This window comes from Pezoporus flaviventris, unplaced genomic scaffold, assembly GCF_033815535.1.
Source record: "Pezoporus flaviventris isolate CSIRO_AGI_PZ_B2104156 unplaced genomic scaffold, CSIRO_AGI_Pfla_v1 ptg000037l, whole genome shotgun sequence".
Classification (NCBI taxonomy): Eukaryota; Metazoa; Chordata; class Aves; order Psittaciformes; family Psittacidae; genus Pezoporus; species Pezoporus flaviventris.
In genome coordinates, this window is record NW_026892585.1 from 19,456,213 (window position 1) to 19,473,431 (window position 17,219).

Sequence of the window (17,219 nt, forward strand, 5' to 3'; positions counted from 1 at the left end):
AGGTCTGCCAGCAACAGTATCTCACAACTCTTTTGCAACTTTTGTGTTTCTAAAGATTAAGACACAAGAGTTTGGAAGAGCATTTTGAGACAGGCTGTACTTTGGGTCCAGATGAGAAAACTCATGCAGGATCCAGCACAGTCTGCATCCATTTAATAGCATTTTCTTTTCATTGTTGGAACTTTCATAACGGTTGCGGTCTGATTCTGCTACCATTGACTGTTCGCTTACATGCAGGTATCAAAATCTGTGTAAAATTAACAGATATCATGACCCACATAGTCAGTACCATGATACCTTTTCCAAGAAGAGTAACATGACATGCTCTATTTTGTATGTACGTAATGCAAAACTCATTAGGGAGGGAGTTACTGTAACTTAAAGAATATCAAGTCAGGGTGTAATGGGCAGAAGCCGGCTGGTTCAAGACCTCGGTGAGAGTCCAGTCAGACTGGGATGGAGCTAATTAAAAGTGTCACCCTTTTGCATCTATGTGGGGAAATGTAGAAGATTAAAGAGGAGAAAACGGGCCAGCGTAAGGGTCTTTGGAGTTGCAGGCAGGAGAAATGGCAGGCTGAATGTGAAGAGAATACCTGCCATCAACATGAATTTTAGTGATCTGTGATTAATGTCTGGAGCAAGAGCGCTTTGTGGAAACTAGATTGCAGAGAAAAAGAATATATGGAGAGTTAAAAGTACTTGGCTGTCATTTCTTTAAAAAACTGGGCAATATAAGTGCTGCTTAACTCTGCCCAGACTTGATGTGGAACAGATTTATATGGTCATATAGCTCTCGGCTGCATTATAAATGATGTGGGTAGTGGTTTTATTGCATTAATTCATATGTTAGATGGTGATAATTACCTGGCTTTTTTTCTCTTTGCAGGTGGCTTTGTTATTGCAATGTCCCTCAGTTCTGTGACAGTCTACCTCGGTATGAAACCACCCAGGTTTTTGGTAGGACATTGCTTCGCTCTGTTTTTACTGTAATGAGACGGCAGCTGCTGGAGCAGGCCAGGCAGGAAAAAGACAAGCTTCCTCAAGAGAAACGAACTCTAATCCTCACCCATTTTCCAAAGTAAGTGGTTTCAACGTGCCTGCACTCAAGGTTAAGTAGTAGTACGCAAATTTGGCATGGAAATGGAAAAACTACCTGCAGCTTAAAATAGTTTCTCCTTTTATTCAGTAACAAGTAGATACTGCAGCTTTCTTTTCTGTCGTAACTTGAACTAGCATATTTTATGTACACAGCTGCTTGTTTTGCTTTGTCCTAGAGCTTTACTTTATAAGAAGGATCATTCATCTTGCTGGGGGATTGTGCATATTGCCTATTAACAGGTGCTGTTGGTCACTTACTTGTTTTTCCTATAGTTCTTGGAAGCAACATAGGTCCAGATCTCCAGAATGCTTCTGCTTTTGTGATGGAGCAGTAAAAATGGAGTGTTGTACTGGAGTTTATATACAGCTAAGAATTTAAGTCAACATGGTAATAGGGAACAAGTAGTAACCCTGCCCATAGAAAAGATGTGCTCATTTGACAGAGAGTAGTCAGTATTACTACATTAGTGAATCCTACGTTACCACATTAGTGAATCCTAAAGAATTTCATATTGACTACCTGTTCCAGTACTGGAAGATGGATGATGATCTCTCACAATTAAGTGCCAATATTACATATTGGGCTATATGGGAGAATGAATTATCTCAAAACATGCTTAACTTTGATAGTCCTTAATTTCAAACATTTTACTGCTGGTTAAGAGTAGTGGTGGTGGTGAGACAGATGCATTCAATGTATGCTTCCTGGAAATAGTGCTTCACTTAAAAAAAATCTCCATTTTGTGAAGGTGGCTCAGCTCTCTATCCCATATTTTAAAAGTCTGTGCCTCCTAATGACAAAGGAACTGAACCTACAGGAGAGTTGGTGGCAGTGATGCTATGCAAGCTACTGTCTGGGGCTAGAGTTGGGTTAGTGCTCAGGGGAGTGAAAGCTGTGAACTTTCCAAAGCTGAGTAAAGGCAGGATTTTTTTGCTCCTACTATTATTAATAGTGCCTTTTACCACTTTGAAGAATATAAACTGTCTCTGGGGTAGACTGCTATTGATACAGGAATGTTTATGTATATTTGGGAATAGGGTCATGATCTGGTCCTGAAACAGGTATAAAAAAGGATTTAACAATGCATTGATACATGAAGCAGATTTGCGGAGGAAGGAGGTGTGCATGTGCCCCTGTGTTTCCACTGCCATTTACACCTTAGATAAGTAATTTGAAAAGCAGTATTATTCATTGCCATTCCTTTTAGTATTCTGCTGGGGGGGGGGAAGAAAGACAAGCACTGTTTGCTGATGATCTGTGGGAAATGGGAATAATGTTTTAAGTCTTTTATGGGCTGCACTTGTCTGAAGCATTTGTGTCTCTGCTGGTGTTAAACAGTGAACCCTGTGGAGTAGCTGCAGCTTGGAGCACAGAGTCGATGCCTGCTATCAGTACTGGGCTCCTGGCTGTTCTGGCAGCTCCTTCCTGGGCAAAGGGAGCACCCACAGCTTATGTGTGTGTGTGTACCTAGGAAATAGTCACCAAGCAGTCTGAGCACAGAGCCTCTGTGCTGCCTGTAAATATAGCCTTGGCTGAAGTTTAATGAGTGCTTCTGCTCCGTCACAGCTGGTCAAGTAGCTGTTACAAACTTTTTAGCTGTTATCAGCTGTATAGATAGCAGCAAACACTGCACATTGCTGTGCTTAGATATAAATGTCCTATATATCAAATACACGAGTATGACTTGATCCTGAAAATCCTTATCCTGTTCAGGAAGTCTTACTCAACAGTCTGTTGGCTTCACCTGTATAGTTTCTATACATATAGATGACTCTAGAGAGTAAAAATGTGCCATATCAAATTCTGCTTTCTGCAACATAGGATAAGGAGCTATCTTGCTTCTCAGAGGGAGCTGATGTATTAGCCCTGGAAAGGCGAGCGTGCTGGATAGTCTTATCTGTGGAATTTCTCTCACATAGAATAATACTGGAAGAGGTTTAAATAACAGTTTCTCTAAGTATACCAAAGTAAGATTAAAAATACTGTTATGCAAGAGCAAATATGCAATTAAATGTTACAATAGGACATTTAAAGAAATGAAAATATCTTAAGAGTATTGTTAATAACTAACTCTGGCATTTTATAAATCTGTAAGAGGCAGAAAGCAAGTGCATCAGCAAAACACTGGTTTATCAAAATAGACATTGTTTCTTATCATTGTATAACATGAGTACCTTGACATCTGTCAATTCATAGCTTTCTTATTAGTATGCAGTTTTGTTCTGTAAAAGTAGTTTGTAACTGTTTCTTTCTGCATTTGTGAATTAGATAAATATTGCTTATAATCAAATTTTCATAGGTGAAAGCTCTCTGCTGAAGTAGGGTTCTTAAAGTCTAGTCTGCCTTGTGATTTTGTGTGTGTTTGTTGTTTTAAAAAAATTTATTGGCCAACAGCATTTTCTTACTGAATCAGTAAATACTTTTAAATTTAAAAAAGTTGTAAATGCTTATTCTGAAAATGGACCTGTTTTGAATCCTTCTGTTATTATTTCACCTGGTTTTGTGCCTAGGTTTCTGTCAATGCTGGAAGAAGAAGTGTACAGCCAGAATTCTCCCATTTGGGATCAGGATTTCATGGTGTCTAGGTCCCGAACTGGCCAGCTGGGAATCCAAACAGGTAATTTGCATTTAGTGCTGTGTTAGGGAGAATCTGAATGTAAAGTTAAACCTGTACAAGTGAAGAATTCTAAGGAATGAGACTTAGATACACAGATTTATAAATAGCAGCCTATACTGAAGTCAGTCTGTCTCTAGTAAGAACAGGTGCCTGACTGTCTGGTACTTTCTCACATGAAGATCCCATTTTGATGATGAAATCCAGCTAACTAAAGGTGCCAGTGGAGCAGGCTGAGTGCAGAGGTAAATCATTTGAGTATTCAAGTGGCACAAGTGCACTCAGTGTGGGAGAGTGAGAATGGCCAGTGCCAGTGGGTAAATGGCTGCAGTGGAGTGGGTCACATGCTGGACAGTGGTCCCCTCACGTGAGGACCATGCCAGTCCACTGACTCTGTAGCAGAAGAGACATAGGGACCTAGCAGTAGGGAAGTAGGGACCTTCCACATCAGGTGTCCCATTGCCTGTGCACACAGGCCTTTGATTTTCTTCAGGGTTTTTTAATAGCTTTTCCTTGCTTTATTTCTTATCCATGTGCCTCATCCGCTATTCTGCAGCACTGTTCTTCAGTTGTGGTACTGAGGTGTAAGTCATCCCTAAAATTGCAGGGAGGCATTGATGATCATCTTATTTCACTTTCCCTTCTCTTCTTACTTCCTTCTCAGAAGTTATTAAAATCCATTTATACAGCTCAGGGGTTGGCTTTATTTTCAAGTATTTAATTCAATATTTTATGACAATTCACTGTTTTGAAACAACTGTTGACTATCAGTCAACAGAATCATCATGTCAGCACTTCATCTGAATTCATCTGATAGTGAGTTTGTTAAAGTAGTAGGGAAATTCCACTGTGACAGATACAGGCTTTTTTTTTGTGAGAAATTCCTGATCTTCACCAGGGACTGGTGAATTATGCCTTAGGCACAAGTTCACTGCAGCTCTAAAAATCATGTTGCCCTCCGAGTTCATTCTATCATATACATTTCTGCAATAGTTCGTTTTAATGTGCATCTTTCAAGCATTGGATTCTTGGCACGAACATGGCACAAAAAGAGCTGTTGCTGCTGATGACACCAGGATAAAGGCAAGGAGAAAGACTGCAGGTGTCCTGCCTGTCTGCCAAAAATCCTGACACAAATTAAAACCAGAATGATTTGGGATGAGAGTTGGGTTTTCTTTTTTTAATATCTGAGAGCCAGATGTTAGTCTGTGGCATTTTAAAACAATAGTTTCATCCTCTTAACTAGTGCAACAGCTTCTCTCTTTATTGAGTTTGATTTGTCCAACTCCTCTTTGAACACTGTTAAAGTGGACAGCTGAAGCTGAGCGATGAGATTTTGCTTCTCAATAGGCCTTTACAAAAAGCCTTTTCATGAAGCTCAATGCCAGCAGGCTAGGCAGGTACCTGAAGGAAGTTTTTCTTAGCTTGTGCTCAGCACTGCAGAATAATAAAGCCTGATATTTGCAATCTCTCTCTTCCAACAATAATACAGTCTCATTATGTAGAAGTTTAGAAAATATATTGAGATAAATCTTTAATGTCTCTGCAAACTGTGGTATTGCTCTGTGGCACAGTGTTAGCTGCAGCTTCTGAGGTGGTGGGTGTAAAGTTGGGTCCATCATTATGAAAGTCCTTCAGAATGACAATGGGCTCCATGCGTATGTAGGCACCTAATGGATTCCATGTCCTGATTTTTTTTATGCTTGTCTTTTATGCTATTGCAGTTATCAGTCCTCCTCCTGTTGCAAGATCTGTTTTGTACAGTGCAAGTCCTTCATCTCTGGAACAACCCAACAGTGGAAATATGAGTCCTGCTTGCAAAGTTTCTTCTGCACTTGACCCAAACCTAGGTAATGAAGAAGGAGACTTCCTTTTTGGCTTCTGTCAGTATTATCAGTAGTTGCAGTACATTGGACCATTACCTTCACTCTGCAATAGAGATCATGAGGTGCTTTTGCTAAAAGATGTGTACACACAGACTTTTTCTCAACTGTGGTAATATTTAAGTAGCAGAAATGGCAATTGTATTTGCAAAAAAAAAAGTTTAAGATGAGGAAAGGTCTGCTGGTGTCAGAGGTTGTTGAAAAACACTCTGCTTGGAGTACACATATTAAGAGCCATGAAAAAAGATTTCATTTAAATAAAGGCAGAGGAGAAGGAGCCATTGCATTGTTTCTGTTTTAATCTTTCAAGGGTATTGAAATTGCGTACATTTGAACAAAGAAGAGAAACACACCAACCAGGTTAAATTTAAAACCTGAATGAGGTCAGGGTAAAAAAAAAAAAAAAAAGAAAAAAATCTAGAAGTTTTGGGGAAAACAAGTTGTTCAATGCATAAATTTTCCTAATAAGTCCTTTTTCAAACACCTCAGGATTAATGAGCCTGTCGAGAGAGTTTGTAGGTCAGAGAGATGATTACGAGCTTATGTAAAGTAAGTCCCCAAGGAAGTAGAAAAAGCTAAATGAATTCTTAGCCTTCTAGCTACAGAGGAACTTAACGTGGCTCCTGAAAAGCAGTTTTCTTTGAAGGACAAATTGGGAAATGGTCTTTAAAGTGGGAATGAGTGCAAGATTTCTTTTTTAATAACAGATCAGCAAAATGAGTAATAAGTAGTCACTAGAAATATTTTTTTTTGAGAGTTTAAAAGAAATATGAAACTAAAAAGCTAATAATTAAGTTGTACAGCTGACTTGTCACTGGAATTGCCCTTGGCACTAGAGAATTGAAACACCACAGATGCAAAACGAGTTTCAAAAGGGGTTCCAAGAGACTTCAGGAAACTGTCAATGTTAAGTCTCCTGTTTCAGAGAATTAGAAGAAACAACAATATACTGATTAAGAATAGAATGAATAAATGTGTGAGCAATGTGATAAATGGAAATTCAGTGTGCCTTTTGTAGAACTTTTGAATTGTACATATCTGTGAAGGAACTGGTGGAACTGAAGGAAAGGGTTTTGTGTGCCTAGATTTACAGAGAACTTTTGACAGATTGCTTCAAAAAATTCTGTTTTAAAACAAGAAACTGATCTCTTGGGAAATAAGAAGGAAGGTCTGTTCACATCTGAGTAACTGTTTAAGAAGTAAGAAATAAAAGGAATCAAAGTTTCCACATAAAATGGAGGTTAACAGTAAAATTCTACTGTTAAGAAAGCAGTTATATTGCTTGAAAGCCTGAAAAGGGGAATGAATGAACATTTGATCCCCATATATTTAGAGTACTATAACTGTGGTAAAAAAATGTATACCGTATGTGTAAAATAAATGGGCATAGTGGGCCCTAAACTACCCAGTTGTTTCAGAAAGAGAATCTTAAAAAACCAAAACAAGACAGAAATAAAACCAAACTAACTTATCTAAAGTGCTGGTCGCAAACGCAAATTCTGCATTCTGGCTCTTTTTCTTTAGGGAAAAAAATGCAGGAACAAGTTAACTATGGACTGATATTCCTGTTTGTATGCTTTCCTAGTATTTGGCAGTTTGCTGCTTGGGTAAATCCTGAGCTAGCAGCTGGCTCTGTCAGTATTATTGTAACTTTACTACTCTTTGGAAGACTTCTCTTTCGTGCATTTAATTAGTTGCTTTTGCTGTATTACAGGTCAGTCCACAGTTAGTAAGGCAGTTAATAATTAATATGGTATATTTTGATTTGGAAACTTTACATGGATTTTCTAAGTTAAGTATGTATGATGTGTCAGACTGTACATGCTGCTCGGTTTACAAAAAAGGTGAAAGAAATCTATAATGGACACTTACTTCCAGTAAATCCCAATCTAGAAGTATGCACTATAATTTGTGTATTGTGCACTCACCTTCCAAGACAGCAACACAGAGGTACACTGCAGAGTATGTTGAAGTAAAATAGGAAAAACAATTTCACTGTAAACTACAGAGGTGTAGGAGGAGAGGTGTATTAATCTTGCTTCATGCTAATATCCTAGTGCAAAGACAAAATTGTAGCAGTGATAAGCATTGTTCAGTTTTCATTTATTTCTCTTTCTCCCTTTCTGTAGTAATTAAAAAACCCCAAACTTGGCATATAAACTAAAGAATATAATGAAAGTGCTAGACTTTATAGTACTAGTCTGTGACAGTTTGGTTGTTTCTAATTTGTCCTGGTTTTGTTTTATAGGAGAAAAGAGAAAAAATAATGAACCCTATTCTCTGGAGGATTCCAAAAGACCAAGGGTTGTGGGAGATATTCCTATTGAGTTAATCAATGAAGTAATGTCAACAATTACAGATCCTGCAGCAATGCTTGGGCCAGAGGTGAGAGAAATATGTAGACTTGGTGTTGCAAATGGTCAGTTTGCAAATGGTTCAGTTTTAATAAATATTCCACATGGATAGATTATGACAAACTGAAGTCCACAAAACTGACCATGCTGCCAATAAGAAAAACAGAAACCTTGAAAGAGTGTGATTAGGCAAGCCAAAAATATTGATGAAATGCATCATTAACATGAGAATAGTTCTGCTTTGCTTTTTTTAATGCATTGTACGTTGTTTGCAAAGCGAGTTGGAAGCTACTGATAGTAAAAAAGTAGAGCCCAGCTTATTCTGCAAGGTACTTTTGTTACAGAACTGTTCCAGAGAATGCTTTTTATTGTTAATTGTGGGTGTAGCTCATAAGGCAAGGTACACGGGCTTCAAATACTGCAGCAGAATGAAAGATCCAAAGTCAAAACCTCTGTCTAGTGCAGAAGGGCTGATTCTAAACAGTTATTTGCTCTGTCTTCCACAGTTGCTCTTTTTTTTTCCTGCTGGAGTAGAAAACCAAACAGAATTGCAGAATTGTGCCATGCACAGAATTGCACTTTTTTTTTCTTGGCTGGCTTTTCCTCTTTCTGTTCCCTTTGCCAGGCTATGTTTTGCCAGCAGCTCTTGTTTGCCAAGGATTAGCTAGTGACTGCTGAAGATTTGGAACCACCTACATTTCTTACTCAAACTATATACTGTGACTGATGGCTCTGCATATTACAAATGCTGTGCCGGTCTGGCTGTTGGGGCTGGCAGTGACTAGAAACACAGCAGCCAAACTTTGCTCTAAAAAGCAAACAGTATGTGCATGCAAAAATGTTTTGGCATTGTAAAATGATCTTGGAAAAAAAAGTTAAATAAATTGTCTGTATTACTTTGATCTCCATTCAGATATATGGATGTAACTACTAGATATGTAACAGCAAAATGAGTAGGAATTAAAATGTTCTTTTTAGGCTCTTATGATAGTGGCATAGATAGTGGAAAACACTACTAAAATGAAAATACATGATTTTGCCTGTTAAAATCTGGGATTTGCAGTATGTGTAGGCAAGCTGGCTAGACTAAAGTGGACTTAGTGACATAGGCTTCAACTGGATTGGTGCGGATCCTTGGGAGATTTTGGAACTTGGGTCATAATCATGGCTGTTGTTAATCTTTACAAAAGAAGTTTGAATAGCCTTTTTACGCTGTAGTATAGATGTATATCCAGCTTATCTGATCGTGTCACTTCTGCTAAAAAAAAAGTAATCATTGGCAATTCTATTTTTATAAAAAGGTGGCTTGGAAAAAAAGAGGGGATTTCACTTGTTTGTTCATCAAGGCTGTTCTGTCAGAGGATGTGAATTCTCCAAAACATCATTTTATTTCTCTGTTGTGTGGTACAGACCAACTTCCTCTCAGCGCACTCAGCCCGGGATGAGGCAGCAAGGCTAGAGGAGCGCAGGGGGGTGATTGAATTCCACGTGGTTGGCAACTCCTTGAACCAGAAGCCCAACAAGAAGATCATGATGTGGCTGGTTGGTTTGCAGAATGTGTTCTCCCATCAGCTGCCTCGAATGCCGAAGGAGTATATCACGCGCTTGGTCTTTGATCCGTGAGTACTGCTGGAGGGTGGTTTGGTGGGTGAAACAGAAAGCCTGATGCTGGTTGGAGGTAGCAGTGTAAGAAAGGACCAGCCAAGGTGGCATGGAGGGCAGCTGTGCCTGTACTACTCTTTTCCAATTTCAAGCCCCTATAAATCCTAGGCAATCTAACTGGATTGTGCCCAACTACTACCTTGGTGGCTGTATTAATGACAAGTGGCTTCTTGTTGTGGGACTATGGTGGGTTGACCCTGGCTGGATGCCAGGCACCAGAGGTGCTCTATCACTGCCCCTTTTCAGGTGGAGAGGGAAGAGAAAATACAACAAATGGCTAATGGGTCAGTTGAAGGATAGGGAGATCACTTCCCGGTTACTGTCATGGGCAAAACAGACTCAAGTTGGGGAAAATTAATTTAATTAATTACCAACCAAATCAGATTAGGGTAATGAGAAAATAAAACCGAAATCTTAAAACACCTTCCCCCACCACCACCCTGCCCTTCTTCTTGGGCTGAACTTTACCTCTCTCCCAGCAGTGCGGGGGTATGGGGGTCGTGGTGAGTTCATCTCTCAATGATGTCTCTGCTGCTTCTTCCTCCTCCTCAGAGGCCTCCTCACACTCTTTCCCTGCTCCAGTGTGGGGTCCCTCCCCCAGGAGATGGGCAGGACTGTGGGACCCTCCCACAGGCTGCAGTCCCTCAGGAGCAGACTGCTCCAGTGTGGCTTCCCTGCGGGATCACAAGTCCTGCCAGCAAACCTGCTCCAGCACAGGCTTCTCTTTCCAAGGGGCCACAAGTCCTGCCAGGAGCCTGCTCCAGCACGGGCTGCCCGCAGGGTCACAGCCTCCTTCGGGAGTCCCCTTGCTCTGGCATGGGGTTCTCCAGGGGCTGCAAGTGGAGATCTGCTCCTCATAGACCTCCAATGGCTGCAGGGGCACAGCTGCCTCACCGTGGTCTGCTCCATGGGCTGCTCCATGGCCTGCAAGGGGAATTTCTTCTCCAGTGCCTGGAGCACCTCCTCTCTCTCCTTCCTCACTGACTTTGGTGTCTGTAGAGCTGTTCTTTTACTTGGTCTCACTCCTCTCTCTGGCTGCAATTGTTCCTGTGCAGTAAATTCCCCCCCTTCTTAACTATGTTATCCTAGAGGTGCTACCACTGCTGCTGATGGGCTCAGCCTTAGTGAGGCCGTCTTGGAGCAGACTGGCACTGGCTCTGTCAGACACAGGGGAAGCTTCTAGCAGCTTCTCACAGAAGCCACTCCTTTAACCCCCCCACTACCAAAACCTTGCCATGCAAACCCAATGCAGGGCTGTGGGCCTGTGGGGAAGGCTCCTACTTGTCTTGTACTTTCAAATGTTAGGACTGAAAGTCAGAAAGTAATTACAGTGCTTATTGGTGGTTTCCAGGCTCAAACTAACCTCCTGGCTGCTCCATCCCCTGTGGAGATTGTGAGCCAAATGTCAGCAGGCTGAAGTTTTTCAATGAGAACTTGTGGAATTTATGAAGAACAGCAGCATTTGAGTCAGCATGGGAGAAATCACTCCTCACCAGAGCATGCTGCTTTTCTCTTTATCAGTGCAAGTTTCCCGTTTTGCTTTGGGTGCAACTGATACACCACAGGCACGAGACACATTGGCTTTAGGAGCATCCAGAGGTTGTACATTGTCCTCCACCTATCCTAGTGTACTGACTGAATTGTGCCTCAGCTGCTCAAGTGTCAAGGAAGGCTCTCCTCAGAAGTGTCCACTTTTCCACCATTGTGTTTCCCGCAGAGTCTGCTTCCTTTTGATCAGTTTGTTCTCCCCAAATTTCTGCCTCTGAACAATCCATGCCTGATAATAGCCTAGGGGTTTGCTGTACTCACCGCAGCACTTCCCAGTGGAGGATGCCTGTTGGTTCATTGTGTGTCAGCAGAGACCTTGAGGAGCAATGACTGAGCTGATTGCAGCCAAATACGCAGTCTGGTTTGTGGAAGAGCCTTTCTCCACCACAGACTGTATCAACCTTTGTGCTCAGTACTATCACAGCAGTGGTTATAAAAACATTTCTGGATCCATTTACTCTGCTTTTAGGCTCACATTCCCTTGGCAATACTCTCTTGGTGCCAGTAAACACTGCTGCTGCTGGGTCTGTGCTGTTCCTGAAGTACAAACTGCCCAGTACTGGGGATTGTTGGAAAGGACTTCAGTCTCCAGGTACAGGAGTCTGATCCTGGATCCTTCTCCCTGATTCTTCAGAGGGAAATAGCACCGATCCATACTCTTTTACCTCTCCTATGTGGGGTTAAGCGCGGCTTGGTTGTGAGGGAGAGGCAGCATGATGATGTTGTCTGACTTTAGTTGCCCTTGCAGCACTATGATCTCAAGCAGAGGCTACTGATTGAAGCCACCATGTTCCCTTGTAACTGAACATCAAAGCAAAATTCTGAAATAGTGGTGTTAAGTCATGGCCTTCTCCCCTATTTCCTGTTGGGAAAGACTCTCCTAATAGGCTGAGAGGAACTGCTGGTAGTTTAAGTGTTGTATAAAAAACTGTCTGGAGAACAGTCTGTGTTTGAGAAAAAGGTATGGATATTGCTACAACTAGAAAATGTCTTCCTTTATGTGCCTGAGGCAAACAGTCAACCCAGAGGAAGCAAAGCACATTGACTGGACAGAGTATCCCAGCATTTGCTGTGAATCTCCAAGAGCACACACTGGAGACCTGCTCTAAGTAGCGGGTGCACACAAACCTGTGTCAAGTGTGAGACACTGGAATCCAACAGCTCTCTTCCCAAATTCCTTTCAGCTATTACCTTTTATCACCTTTTGATATTTTTACTTCCGAAATGACCATCCTTATTGAATCTTGCTGCTTAAATAACTCAAACACGAGTAAACAAAATGAAAAGTTCAAGGTAATGAATTACTCCTGTAATTCTACAGATATGAAGTACCAAAATAAGTGCAAAAAAAAAAAGTATATAAGAATGTATAAAGTCTCCTTCAACATATAAAATATGGCTAATGTTCAGACTACTTTTTTTGGCAGGGGCTCATTTTTGTCACCAACCTTTTCCCCCAGAAAGATACCTTCTGTAATTTATTGTATTGTTTATACAGTTTATATGATACCATGTATTGAATAACCTAGATAGCAGGTGCAGGGTAAATCTTTCCAGACCTTGAGGATTACACTAAAATTCTTAATCCTTGACACAAGAGTTCAGATTGCACCATGTTATGTATTTCCTGGCAGTCAATGTAAGTGCAACAGAAATGGATATTTATTATGATCTTGATTCCACTGGGAGTAGGTGATTAGAAATAAATATAATTTCTTGATTCATCAGCTGCATCTGAAACTGATAGCATAGCTATAGAGAGTGCACAAAAGGAAACAGCAATCCCTTAGAAAGGACTTACTGTCCCGTAACTCCATTAATTTCTAATTTAGTCAGGGCAAAATCATCCTGAGAAATGTATAATGATGAACTGTCAGCAATATATTCAATGAAAGCAATACAACTCTTATTTATTGAGCATTACCCTAGCATCCAGGAGTACTTGACAAGGCCAGGACCTTGCAGCATGAATGATGAATTTTATGATAAATTCACAGCATGATGTTAAAATAGCAACTCTTCTGTAGATACAAGCAGCGGACTTAGGAGAGGCATATACAATTGCATTAGCATCATGGAAAGGAGTGAAACAAGTTTGTGAAAAAAAACCCAAACAGAATTCAAAATCAAAAAGAGGGTAATAGCACTTTATGTATTATGTACATGAATTAAAGTGACTGTTATTTTTGTCAGGAAGCACAAGACCCTTGCATTAATAAAAGATGGTCGTGTTATTGGTGGTATCTGCTTTCGGATGTTCCCTTCTCAAGGATTTACAGAGATTGTTTTCTGTGCTGTGACTTCCAATGAGCAAGTCAAGGTAAAAATAATTCTCTACTAGAGTTCATGAAATGCATTTGAGTCACATACACTACTGCATATGCTTCTAATTTTGTTAGTTACGTTGAATATGTTAATGTGTTGCCAAAGAGAAATGGAGTTTGAAAGGTAGTAATTCTGAATATTATACACCAAACCTAAACAAATGTGCATTTAGAATCATTACATCATAATAGGATTACTTGTAATTAATTGGATAAAATCTCTGTCAACACCAGTTCCTGGCCAGTCGTCTCCCATTCTTGGACTATTCACTCCTCTGTCTCCTGCAATTGCCTTTGTAGTATAGCACCTCATCGTAGACTGAATTAAGTATTGCTTGTGTATGACAATAAGTTGTGTTCAGTCACTTTGGAGCATTAGGTGACTTCAATGAAAATGAGAAATATCAAAAACATTATAGTTTTGCATCTGAATATAAGCATATGGTCTATTGTATTCATTCTTTTTGAGTTAACTTCACAAAATGTTCTCTGAGTGTTGAGAATTGGCGACTGTGCCGAAAGAATAGAAAGCACTTTGAATACGGGAGATTCCCCCTGCTTTCCAAGGGGGGATTACGGGAAGATCCGACTATGACCGTTTGATTCAGGAGTTTGCCTTTAGATGGCGCTCTAGCTTCATGTTTTTCGGTTGAAACTCTTCTGAGAAGTGGGTTAATTGGGGTTTGTAGCAGTTAACATGCAAAAATTTTGTGAAGGGAAGAGCTCTGGGTGCGTAAGGGTTACAGTGGGATTGAAAGCCTGTGCCAACTATTAGTATTTGTGTTATGTTTAATTTTAGTCAGCTCTGGTGTTAAGAGACGAATGGTCTCCCGCACTTAGCGGTGGCCTGTCATAAAAGTACCCAAAGTGTCTTAGCAAATGCAGACAATAATGGAGTATGCTTACTAGATTTATTCTAAGCTTGACTAATTCATAAAAGGTGGTTTTGTTCTACTAAAACAACCAACTGCACTACTCAAGTTAGGCTGCCAAAGATGTGTTGTGATTCTTTAGGAAGAATATGATCAAGCAAATAAATCTGACCCACCAGAGTGCCTCCTGGCTTGCATATGCATGCATAATGTTCACTTTATTCTGTTACCATCTGTGTGCCTCGCTGTATCATTGACTATTTCTGAAAATTTACCTTCCCACATTCCTGAGTAGGGTGACCCCTACCAACAGGTAACTGAGAAAAACTAAATATTCACACATAGCTAAACTGCCTGCTCTTGGCAAAAATAAATTTCTGTTTTGATTCAAGTCGAGGTTTGAATAAGGAATATGGGTAATTCTGTTTTGCTTTATATGTGATACCTAAAAGTTGGACTGGTTTTGGGGTAGTTTGATGCCATGTTACAAAGTTATTTTAAATTTTACTATACATGGCTTAGTTTCCTTTTAGGAATGTTAGACCTTGGCAAGTGTTAGAATCAAGAAATCCTTTGAAAGTTACAAAAAATAATAGTTCAGCCGCACTTTTGAAATAATTGTCATCATAATTTTTGTTCCTAGATTAGTAGAATTTCAAAGAAAATGTGTCACTACTAAATTGTTTGTATTGAACTTCAGCACTTACCTAACTTGCTGCTTTAGCTGGCTATTTCCATGTTTGGAGCTATTAAATTACAAATTCAATCAGAAGTATATACTTTGTAATGTATTTTTCTGGCTTAAGTACATAAGTAAAAATGTCCCCAGTTTGCAAGACCAAAACCAATTCCATGTATATTTCTGTAAGTGTCCAGTTAGTCTCTGTGATGTTAAAACTGGAATATATGCAGGAACAACACATTATTATGGGCTTTCCTGTCTATTTTACATTTCTTCATCTCACAGCAGAAAGGAAAGACTATAACTTACTTGGAAATGTGAATAAGTGGAACCTTTTGATTACTTTGAGGTTGAATAAAAATGGAAATTATTCCTGTGTGCAGTCAGAAGCCATAGCTATTATTTGACTGTGGACTCAATAATTTTATGCTGCTTATTATGGTGATAACTGTTCTACTATTCCCTTTTACGTGCTATGGTAAGTTCAGATTGTAAGTCCTTTGAGGCAGTTTCTGCTACAGGTGCACAGAACACAGCAAATCAGAGATGGGTGCCCCTAGAAGGAGTAATTTTGGTATTTGCTGCTTTGCAGTTTTGAAACATTATGGCTAAGAAAGGATGCCCTATTACAGTATATGGAGTTTTGTTATTGATGAAATATGTGACTGTTAATAGTTGATACTAGCTTAAAAGGAAAAAAATAATGTGTGCAACTTGAATTACAACTCCTAAATTATGTGCTTCTTTAAATCCATAGTTTTTGCTCTCCTTCAGATTAAAAGTGAATCAGACATTGGAAGCTGTTATATTTTATGTTCCCTGTTGGGTCATAAAGGTACCCTTACAAGGCTGAAACCAGTTTGATTTTGAGTACACCTCACCAAGTTACTTATGAGAAAATCTTTAAAACAGGATCTAGAGGAAAAATGGCTTTTTGAAAAACAGTCTGTCATAACCCTTGGTCCGCAGTTTCTAATATGTGCAATCCCCAGAGACTTTGTAATGGCTTTTTTTCCTCGCACATTTCACACAGGGTTATGGGACTCACCTAATGAACCATCTGAAGGAGTACCACATCAAACACAACATTCTCAACTTTCTCACATATGCAGATGAATATGCTATCGGCTACTTCAAAAAACAAGTAAGTCAGTGTAAGAAATTGCTTGGTGCAAAAAGTTAACATCTAGCAATGATAAACTAGATGTGATAAACTAGTTGGATATAGTGCATTGTGCAATTTTATGTGTTTTTTTTTAATCTACAATACGTGCTTTGTGTTCATCTTGGGTAATGATATTGTCTTATAATGTATTTTATTTTGATGGACTCATCGGAGTATAGGTGTGCAGTGTAGCCTATGATTTGTTCAGTCCAAAATCCGGTTGAATATGGGTTAGCTTCTTTATTCATTCAGTTCCTTCACTCATTTTATAAGAAGTGTAAAGAAGGACTGGACATACCTGCAGCAGACTAGAACTTACCTGACCTGTGCTCACTGCCACTCCTGATTTGAAGCATGAGGTCCAAGTTAAGGAAAGATTGTGATGTCTAATCTGTCAAATAGACTTGATATATTAAGTAGGTGTCAACTATCTGATCAGACGGTAGAGTGAAGGTAGAGGTCAGGCTATTCTAGGAGATGTACAATAGGACTAGAAGCAATGGACACAAGTTGGATCACAGTGAATGGCAACTAGATAGAAGGAGTTTTTTTTTGGTTTTTTTTTTCCTCCTCTCCGTCCTGTCTTAAGGGTGGTCAGATACTGGAAAATGTTGCCCAGAAGGTTGTGGAACCTCTGTCCTTGGCAGTCTTAAAGACTGGATAAGGCTTTGGGCAACCAGATCTAATGAGACCTGCTCTGAGCAGGGATGGAATTAGATGACCTCCTTAAGTCCCTTCGAGCTTCAGGTGTTCTATACTTCTGTATATAAAACTGTTACAATTCACTCTACACACTGACAAGAATGGAAGCTGGGCTTGTGACACAGCAACCAGATATGTGCACAGACCCTTTCCATGTCTGAAATGTCCCTTCCCAAATGTGGAGGTGCTGAGTCTCCATGTAAGTCTGAAGCCTTTGATGGTAATTTGTGAGGCAGAAGTCCTTAGTTTTACTGAGGTTTCATAGGTAGCACTGTAACAGAAGAATAAAATGCAGCCAAAGTGAGACTCCTACA

The 17,219-nt window shown here is 39.9% G+C and overlaps 1 protein-coding gene across 3 annotated transcripts in view; it reads left to right on the plus strand.

Moving 5' to 3' along the window:
- Positions 1–17,219, plus strand: part of KAT2B (lysine acetyltransferase 2B) — a 43,821-nt gene that overhangs the window by 17,391 nt on the left and 9,211 nt on the right. For all 3 annotated transcript variants that reach the window (XM_061464920.1, XM_061464921.1, XM_061464922.1), the window contains 7 exons: positions 887–1,078; positions 3,610–3,716; positions 5,438–5,563; positions 7,845–7,981; positions 9,361–9,569; positions 13,354–13,480; positions 16,072–16,182. In XM_061464920.1, the coding sequence (XP_061320904.1) occupies positions 887–1,078; positions 3,610–3,716; positions 5,438–5,563; positions 7,845–7,981; positions 9,361–9,569; positions 13,354–13,480; positions 16,072–16,182 (1,009 nt within the window). The remainder of the gene's footprint in view (positions 1–886; positions 1,079–3,609; positions 3,717–5,437; positions 5,564–7,844; positions 7,982–9,360; positions 9,570–13,353; positions 13,481–16,071; positions 16,183–17,219) is intronic.